This window comes from Rhincodon typus, chromosome 18, assembly GCF_021869965.1.
Source record: "Rhincodon typus isolate 14 chromosome 18, sRhiTyp1.1, whole genome shotgun sequence".
In the NCBI taxonomy this organism is placed as follows: Eukaryota; Metazoa; Chordata; class Chondrichthyes; order Orectolobiformes; family Rhincodontidae; genus Rhincodon; species Rhincodon typus.
The window spans coordinates 58,126,993-58,137,194 of record NC_063349.1 but is presented as its reverse complement, the minus strand read 5'-3'; the positions used below and the strand labels follow the sequence as shown (position 1 = coordinate 58,137,194).

Genomic DNA, 10,202 nt, shown 5'->3' with positions numbered 1-10,202 from the left:
AGAGTGTGTTTGTGTAAGTGACAGTGCGTGTGTGTGTGTTTGTGTAAGTGACAGTGCATGTGTGTGTGTTTGTGTAAGTGAGAGTGTGTGTGTGTATATGTGTATGTGAGTGTGTGAGAGTGTGTTTGTGTAAGTGACAGTGTGTGTGTATGTGTGTTTGTGTAAGTGAGAGTGTGTGTATGTGTGCGCGTGTGTGAGTGTGTGTGTGAGAGAGAGTGTGTTTGTGTAAGTGAGAGTGTGTGTGTTTGTGTAAGTGAGAGTGTGTTTGTGTAAGTGTGTATGTGTGGGTGTGTGTGTGTTTGTGTAAGTGTGAGTGTGTGTGAGTGTATGAGAGTGTATAGTGTGGTGGGGTCACCTGTAGTGCGACATGAACCCAACATCTCAGTTGAGGCCGTCCTCATGGGTACCAAACTTGGCTATCAGCCTCTGCTCAGCGACTCTGCGTTGTTGTGTGTCCTGAAGTTTACCCAAAGATCTGAGGCCGAGTGCCCTTGACCGCTGAAGTCTTCCTCCATTGGGAGAGAACATCCCTGTCTGGCAATTGCTGCGCGGTGTCCATTCATCCGTTATCATAGTGTCTGCATGGTCTCACCAATATCCCATTCCTCAGGGCATCCCTGCCTGCAGCGTATGAGATAGACAACGTTGGCTGAGTCACATGGGTATCTGCTGTACACGTGGTGGGTGGTGTTCCCACGTGTGATGGTAGTGTCCATGTCGCTGATCTGACATGTCTTACAGAGGTTACCATGGCAGGTTTGTATAGTGTTGGGGTCGATGTTGGCCTGAAGGCTGGGTCGTTTGCTGCGAACAATGGTCTGTTTAAGGTTTGGCGGTTGTTTGAAGGCGAGAAGTGGAGGCGTGGGGAAGATCTTGGCGAGGTGGTCATTGTCATCGATAATGTGATGAAGGTTGCGAAGAACATGGCGTAGTCTCTCCACTCCTGGGAAGTACTGGACGATGAAGGGTACTCTATTGGATGTATCCTGTATCTGTCTTCTGAGGAGGTCACTATGGTTTCGCGCTGTGGTACATTGGAACTGGCGTTCGATGAGTTGAGCATCTTATCCTGTTCATGTGAGGGCGTCTTTCAACACCTTCAGGTGTCTGTCTCGTTCCTCCTCATCCAAGCAAATCCTGTGTATGCGTGGGGCTTGACCATAGGGGATGGCTGTTTTAGTATGTTTAGGGTGAAAGCTGGAGAAGTGCAGCGTCATGACGTTATCTGTGGGCTTGCGGTAGAGTGAGGTACTGAGGTGTCCATCCTTGATGGAGATGTGTGTGGCCAAGAATGAGACTGATTCTGAGGAGTAGTCCATGGTAAGTCTGATGGTGGGATGGAACTTGTTGATATCACTATGTAGTTGTTTCAGTGATTCCTCGCCATGAGTCCAAAGGAAGAAAATGTCGTCGATGTATCTGGTGTATAGCGTTGGTCAGAGGTCCTGTGCAGCAAAGGAGTCTTGTTTGAATCTGTGCCTGAAAATGTTAGCATATTGGGAAGCAAATCTGGTTCCCATGGCTGTTCCATGTGCCTGGATGAAGAACTGGTTGTTGAAGGTGAAGACGTGGTGGAGGATGAAGCGGATGAGTTGTAGGATGGCGTATGGAAATTGGCAGTAGTTGGTATTGAGTACTGAGGCTGTTTGTAGCGATGCCATCAACATGGGGGATGCTGTCTGGACAGGGACTTGAAAGGAATTCGAGGATTTACAATAGTAACCACACCAGCACACACAAACAAAGCTGCGTGCGAATGCTATTTAAAAGGGCAACAACACACTGCAGCAACATGGAACTACGCCAAGAGGAGGAGGAATACCCCTTCAAAGTGTTCAAGGATAATGGATATCCAAAGAACTGGGTCAGGAGATGCCTACAGGAACAGCATCAGAAAGATTCTACACACCCCGACGCTCATCACACTACCCTACATCAGGAACACGTCAGAACTCACCACAAGACTTCTACGACCGCTGGGCATCAGAGTGGCACACAAACCCACATCAACCCTACGACAAGTGCTCACCCGAACTAAAGACCCACTCGCCACCATGGACAGGACCAACGTCATCGACAAGATCCCCTGCAGAGACTGCGAGAAACACTACATCGGACAAACAGGACGGAAACTAACAACAAGAGTACATGAACACCAACAAAAAGACACGACCAATACTCACTCATCTCAATCCACATGGACAAGGAGAACCACGACTTCGACTGGGACAACACCTGGGACAGGCTAGGCAGAGACAAGCACGAGAATTCCTGGAAGCATGGCACTCCACGAAGCAGGCTATTAATAAACACATTGAACTCGACCCCATATACATTCCACTATGGAGGAAACCCGCAAGTGAGGCAATCTGTCGCAATGGACCCCAGAGTTTAAAAACCAGGCGGGAAAACACACTGATGCTTCATCAGAGGCTGCACTGAGGATGTTACCAAGCACGGTAATGAAACATCTGCGGAACAACAAACCAGCTCGGCGAGCCAACCAACCACAACACCCACAACCTGAGCTACAGATCTACTCCAAAATCTTGCTGTACTTGAATCAGCTGTTGCATTGCTTACATTACAACAGTAACTATTTTCAAAAAAAGTACTTAATAAGCTTCAAAGCCAATTTAAAACACTGAAGATGTAAAAGGTTACTTAATTTGTCGCCATAATTCTCAAGGGGAATTCAGTGCAAGGCAAATCCTTTGGGAGACCCCTGAGAGATGAAATAAATGCAAGTTCCTTAATTTAAAACAACCTTTTAATTGAATAGATTGTATGACAAGAATTTGCATTTTCCAGAAATGATTGAACAGAATAATTAAATAATCATTGGATCCAGCATTTTGTTCTTGCTGGGATTTGAATCTTAAATGCAGAACCAACCCTCTCAGAAGGAGTTGGGTAAGATGGAAGACAAAGATGAGATTTCTAAAATTAAGGCATTGCTTGACCCACAGCCAATGAGTGCGGTGAGTGCAGAAGTGGTAGGTTCACCAAAATTTTACAGAATCACAGAACGGTTTGCTATGAGTTAAGATTTGGGCATCAAGAGTTTGGATGATCTCAAGTTTAAGAAAAACAGAATATGACTGTGCAGCCAACAGAGTGGTGGTTGGGGACGATGGAGGGGATCCTAGACTCATTGAGTTGAGAGGTAACTAAGCTGAGAGTGAGGGTTTTAGGATGAAGTAGATGAGCGGGGGGGGGGGGGTGAAGTCGGGCGATGGTGGAAGCTGACAGTCACAGTAATGGCCCCAGTATGATACTGAAAGATGATCTCATGGTCAAATGTGAGAAATGTTGTGAATAAACTGACTTTATTGCTTGGGACAGGGCTGGAGCTGGTATCTAGGGAATGGAGGCTGGAGCAGGGACCTCCCATACAGTACAGTGAGAATGAGTGGATGTCAAATAAGCAGCCTGACCGTTCCAGGGCAGTTGATGGTCGGTGTGAGGTGCTGACAAGGTAGAACTATGTGCATCAATATGAAAATTGCAGCAGTGATTTCAGATGACATTGCCAAGCAGCAGAGTGTGGATCTAAGTCTGTACAAAATTTATTGAAATTCTTTAATGAAATAACAAGTGGGATAGATAAAGGGGAAACAGGAGGTGTAATATGTTTGGATTTTCAGAAGGTGTTTAATAAGGTACCACACATGATACTACTTGATAAAACAAGAGCCCATGGTTTTGGGGTAGTGCACAGTTGGTTCTGATATAACAAGTGTTTCTTCAACGTGATTGGTTTTAATATGATTGAAGAATTATCGAATGCTATTTGTAGAATGTAAACTTGCCCAACCTGTATTGGCTATAATGCGATTCCATCCTCATCACTTTAAATATTGCATTTATTGTGCGATTTTTGTATAGTGCGAGATCGCATGAGAACAGAACTATTGCATTATATCAGAACCGACTGTATTAGTGTGGAAAGAGGATTGACTAACTAATAGAATACAGAGATGGGGTGCAGTTTCAGGCTGACAAACTGTAACATGTGGAGTGCCACAGGGATCCATGCTGGGGCCACAATTGTTTACGATGTATATAAGCGACTTGGAGGAGGAAAATGAATGTGCTGCAGTAAATCCCCTGTGTCCGAGAAATCACAAATCACAAGTTTGCTTATTTGTGCCAAAAAATAGGTAACAACAAAAATCAACATCCACGAGCAAAAATCACTCATCCGTGACATTCTTAACCATTTTAACCCATTTTTAATGCACTCAGCACTTGTGAATTTCATCTTCCTCAGGAACAGACCCCTCACAGATACACAGGAATAATTGGATAGCCAAGTTTGCAGATGACACAAAAATAGAATTAGAATTAGATCTTATTGTAACATCTACTCACTCGCATGAGTACAGTGAAAAGTTTACAAGCCATCACTTACAGCGCCATCTTAGGTACAAATGTACCTAGGCACAGAATCTTAGTACAAAGCAGTAACATAAAGAAAGCAAATTAAGAAGCTAAACGTTACAGTCCTTCTTACTAAAGTGTAGAAAAATGAAGAAACACAGTTAATGGTTCAACATCACCTGGCCATGCTGGGCTCGCATTCTTCACAAGGCTTAACCTCACCCTCACCGTAGGCCCTGGGGCTGCCTGCTCTCACCGCAGGCCCTGGGGCTGCCTGCTCTCACCGCAGGCCCTGGAGCTGCCTGCTCCCGCTCTCACCGCAGGCCCTGGGGCTGCCTGCTCCCGCTCTCACCGCAGGCCCTGAAGCTGCCTGCTCCCACTCTCACTGCAGGCCCTGGAGCTGCCTGCTCCCGCTCTCACCGCAGGCCCTGGGGCTGCTTGTTCTCACCGCAGGCCCTGGAGCTGCCTGCTCCTGCTCTCACCGCAGGCCCTGGGGCTGCCTGCTCCTGCTCTCACCGCAGGCCCTAGGGCTGCCTGCTCCTGCTCTCACCGCAGGCCCTGGGGCTGCCTGCTCCTGCTCTCACTGCAGGCCCTGGGGACTCACTGCCTGTGCAATGCCCTGGGGCTGCTTCCCAACGCACTGCTGCAGGGCTCACTGCTCTGGGGACTTGCTGCTGGCACCTGTCGCTGCGGTATTTGCCTCCAGTACTAAGGCGAGAGAAGAAGGAAAAAGAGAGAAAAAAACGTAAAAGGAGGAAAAAGAACAGGTGGAGTGGAGGAACTCCAACAGGAGCGTCCTACTCTGCTGCCATCCTGCTCCTACCATCGGTGAACTGAAATAGGTGGGAATAAACATAGCGAGGATGACACAAACAGTCTGAAGAGGAATATAGACAGGTTAAATGGATGGGCAAAATACTTGTTAGGTGCAATATAATGTAGGGAAATCGGAGGTTATCTGGCAGGAAGAATAGAGGAGCTGAATATTGTTTAAATGGAGAAAGCTATCAAACAGAGGGATTTGGGAGTCTTTGCCCATGAATGATAAAAAGCTGCCAGATAAGTTCAGCTGGTAATAGGGAATGGAATGTTGGTCTTTACTTCTAAAGGAATGGAGTATAAAACAGAGAGCTTTTGCTATAACTTTACATGGCACTTGTAAGACCACAGCTGGAATACTGTGAACACCGAACTGACCAAGCAACAGCTCAACATGGTCCTCCACATGGAATCTCATTCTCACTGGCAGACAATCCCACTGCAGGTGGCAGTGCAGTGGGATACAGTCAGGGAATAATCCTCAATATTGAGTATGGAGCCCATCAAATATCACAGCATCTGCTGAATATGGGAAAGAAAACCTCCAGTTGATTACCACCCACAGCATCTGATGAATCGGTACTCCCCCATGTTGAACAACACTTAGAGGAAGCACTGAGGATGGCAAGGGCACAAAATGTACTCTGGGTGGGGGATTTCAATGTCCACCACCAAGAGCGGCTCAGCAGCAATATTATTGATTGAGCTGGTCAGGTCCTAAAGGACAGAGCTGCTAGACTGGGTCTGTGGCAGGTGGTGAGGGAACCAACAAGAGGGAAAAACATACCTGACCTCATCCTCACCAATCTGCCAACTGCAGATACATCTGTCCATGACAGTATCAGTAAGAGTGACCATCACACAGTCCTCTTCACATTGAGAATAATCTCCATTGTGTTGTGTCGCACTATCACCGTGCTAAATGGGACAGACTTTGACAGTTCCAGCAACTCAAGACTGGGTATCCATGAGGTGCTGTGGGCCATTAACAGCAGCAGAGTTGTACTCCAGCACAATCTGTAACCTCATGGCCCGGCATATCCCCCACTCAACCATTACCATCAAGCCAGGGGATCAACCCTGGTTCAATGGAGAGTGCAGGAGGGCATGCCAGGAACAGCACCAGGCATACCTGAAGATAAAATGTCAACTGTTTTGTTTAATTCACTCAGGGATGTGGCCATCATTGGCTGGGCCCAGCATTTATTGCCCTGTGCCTAGTTGCCCCTTGAGAAGGTGGTGGTGAGCTGCCTTGTTGAACCGCTGCAGTTCTCCTGCTGTGGGTTGACCCGCAATGTCCTTAGGGAAGGAATTCTGGGATTTTGACCCAGTGACAGTAAAGGAACAGCGAAATATTTCCAAGTCAGGATGGTGAGTGTCTTGGAGGGGAACTTGCAGGGGGTGGTGTTCCCATATATCTGCTGCCCTTGTCCTTCTAGATGGAAGTGGTTGGGTGTTTGGAAGGTGCTGTCTGAGGATCTTTGGTGAATTTCTGCAGTACATCTTGTAGATAGTACACACTGCTGCTACTGAGCGTCGGTGGTGGAGGGAGTGGATGTTGTGGAGGGAGTGGATGTTGGAGGTGGTGGAGGGAGTGGGATGTTGGAGGTGGTGGAGGGAGTGGATGTTGGAGGTGGTGGAGGGAGTGGATGTTGGAGGTGGGTGGAGGGAGTGGATGTTGGAGGTGGTGGAGGGAGTGGATGTTGGAAGTGGTGGAGGTCTTGTCAGTGACACTCATTCTAGTGGATGAATAAAGTAAAGTGGTCTGGCATGACCTGTCAAAGGAAAGGTGTGATACAGATAGGACCGTGACTCCAGTGGTTTTTCTTTTTATCTCTTGGGTGTTTTGGTCCCACGTCAGCGACCAGAATGGACTCTCACGGAGACTCACTTGGTGAAGTGGACCTGCCTCAAATATCTTGCATCCTCAGGGACCCTGACCATCCCCATCCCAGCCCCTCCTTCTCTGTCTCTCTGTCCCTGCTCTCGGGCCCTGGTCCTGACCTTGTATTGAAAAGTGACCAGCAATCTGTTAAGCCTAATGCTGATCCTGCCACACACTCCTTCATCATCATCCAGGAGTCTGCCCGTCTCTCACTGAGGTTGTGTGGGACACTGGTAGAGGCCTCACTGAATGTTCAGCTGACGATATTCCCCTGGACATTAATCATTATTCATTTGGTTGATAGTCCGTGGAGCTAACTGTTACTAGTCCTTCCTTTTAGCTTGTTGCAGGCAGTCAGGCAGCATTTATTAAATCCTACAGCATGATGCAATGTCAAGGATTCAGGTCCCCTCACCCTTCCTCCATTAATCAACATCAAACTAAATGTGACCATTCCCATCCTCCAACCTGCTGCCTCCCAGTTAATCTCAAACAGGATCACAAGAAATAGTTCAACAGGGACCATTCACAGGCCAATGGGGAAAGAGCAGGGTTTTAGACTAACCATCACCATCAAAGTACCATCACCAGCTCCGGAACTGTGCAATTCATGGGAGTGAATTGCGTAAAATGTAGAAGAGGTTTCACTCATAAAGGCCACAAAGACAGCTTCGCAATGAATTGCTCCTGAAGTCTAACACAATCTAACTGCAGGTTCTTTCTGAGTGAGGAAGTCCACAGAGGTATGTGTGTGTGTGTGTCTGTGTGTGTTGGTGGGGTGGGGTGGTGTGACCTTATTGTGACCCTGTGCTTTCCCGGTATGTGATATGACTGTCTGATTGAGGAACCTCATTGTTAATTTATACGGGCCTCAGAGGGTGGGAAGGAGAAAAGGACACAGCCTCAGCAGCATCCAGCACTTCTTTCAGCATCTTTTCATTTTGTTACTGAACAAATCCACATTTCTCCTCTTGTTGTCCTATTGGGAATGATTCAAGTCCCTTTCAAAGGTTTCAGTTGAAGCCAATGTCTATTTGATGAGGAGGTTAATCTGCCCTATGCATCAATAAGCTTAGACACACAACGTTCTGCACAAAGCCAAATATAACTTTGGGTTTCTTTTGCTTATATTCACAGCCCTGATGCTTCACAGAGAAAGGATTTAGCTGCTTTTGCCTGGTCACTGTGCTGCTGATTTGACCCAATTGTAGAATGTTAGAAATCATCGAATCATGAATCAAAAGTCCAGAAGAGGCCCTTCAGCCCATTAAGTCTCTACTGTCATGATCACCAACACTTTCCCACTCTAGACCCATAGCCAGGAATGTTATGACATTTTAATTGCTCATCCAAGTACTTTTTAAAGGCTGTGAGGTTTCCCACCTCACTACCCTCCCAGGCAGTGCTTTCCAGACTCCCCTGTGCCCTCTGGGTGAATAACTATTTCCACAAATCCCCTATAAACCTCCTGCATTCCACTTTAAAATCATGGCCCTGTTGAGGATGCCCAGTAAAAATGGAACTGAAATTGGCCAAACATGTTTACATAGAAAATGTCTAAGGGGTAAATTGAACTGAACAGTGAGTAAGAAGCTGATGAGTTTGGGTTTGACTGTATTGTGCAATAGAATCCCTACAGTGTGGAAGCAGGCCCTTCAGCCCATAACAAGCCCCCAAATGGTATCCCACCCAGACCTGCCTACCTACCCTATTCCTGTAACCCATGGCTAACTGACACATCCTTGGACACTATGGCCAGTTCACCTAACTTGTATATCTTTGGACTATGGGAGGAAACCGTAACAGACAGTCACCTGAGGGTGGAATCAAACCTGGGTCCCTAGGGCTGTGAGGCAGCAGTGCTAACCACTGTGCCACCGTCCTATTATTGCAACTTACCTGATTTTACTCTGTAATATGAGTGAAATCATTTTCAAATTACCCTCTTAAAACTCAGCAATGAGAAGACATTCCAACTTCCTTCAGTAAAGACTGGAGTTTTTCCAGCAATTTCTGTTTTTGTTTCTGATTTTCAGCATTCACAGTTTTTTTGGGTTCTTTTAATAGCAGCTTGATTTCTGTGCGATCAGTAGGACAGCTGCCTCACGTTACATTTTACTGATCTGTGCTTAATAATCATTATTTTTAACAAATCATGGAGTTATGTGGCCACAGGACATACTGAGAAATAGGAGGAGGCCATTCAGGCCATCAAACCTGCTCCACTGGAGTTAACTAGATAATAGCAGATATGTACCTGAACTCAATTAACCTTCAGGCTCTGTAATAGTTTATCACCTTACCCAACGCAATTAATTCATCACCATTTTAACATTTTCAATTGACATCAGCCCCCTCCCCAATGTCAACAGTTTTTTTTGAGGTGGAGAGTACACCATCCCTGAATGGCCTGGCACACAATTCAAAAAGCCCTTGCTCCACCACTAGTAACCCCATGGGCTGGGCTCTACTGAAGCAGGGACGGTTTTTGGACTGGAGACCAGGGTGGGCAGTCAACAGCTTGTGAACTGGTTAGACCAAGTGTGGACGTTTCCCCCCCCCACCCCCCGGCCCCCACAGTGATCTACTGCAGGTCCTTTATAGAAAGACTGTAATGCTTAACGTAACTTTATTTCTCATTTTTTTCTAACTTAACCTATGAATAACTCTAAGTAATGTAGCATTTTTCCTTTTTTCCCTTTATTTCTCTATTTTGTATCTAAGTTCTGTACCTAGGTATTTTGTACCTAAGACGGTACCACATGGGACAACATAATAAACTTTTCACTGTACTTCTGTACTTGAGTACATGTGACTATAAAGGATATTCCAAATTCTCAGTTCACCTGGTGATTGTGTCTGCAACCCGAACCCGTCCAGCCATTTTAATGCCACCCCTAGACTGTCTTCAGGGATAGCCCCCACCCAACCCCCAACTCCTGAAACTCCCTTTTGAGAGAAACCAAAGTTCAGACCCAGGCTGGTGCTGCCACTCTGTGATTTCCTTGAGGAACTGCAGCTATAAAATGGACACAGAGCAGTCTCCAACCAGTGAGATAACAAGGTGTAGAGCTGGATGAACACAGCAGGCCAAGCAGCATCATAGGAGCATAGG

At 46.5% G+C, this 10,202-nt stretch overlaps 1 protein-coding gene across 1 annotated transcript in view; it reads left to right on the top strand.

Annotated features, from left to right (window-relative positions):
- LOC109914045 (palmitoyltransferase ZDHHC17-like) overlaps window positions 1–10,202 on the top strand; it is a 113,792-nt gene that overhangs the window by 90,580 nt on the left and 13,010 nt on the right. Inside the window, exon 6 of the mRNA XM_048607475.1 lies at window positions 7,134–7,320. Coding sequence (XP_048463432.1) covers window positions 7,134–7,320 — 187 coding nt within the window. The remainder of the gene's footprint in view (window positions 1–7,133; window positions 7,321–10,202) is intronic.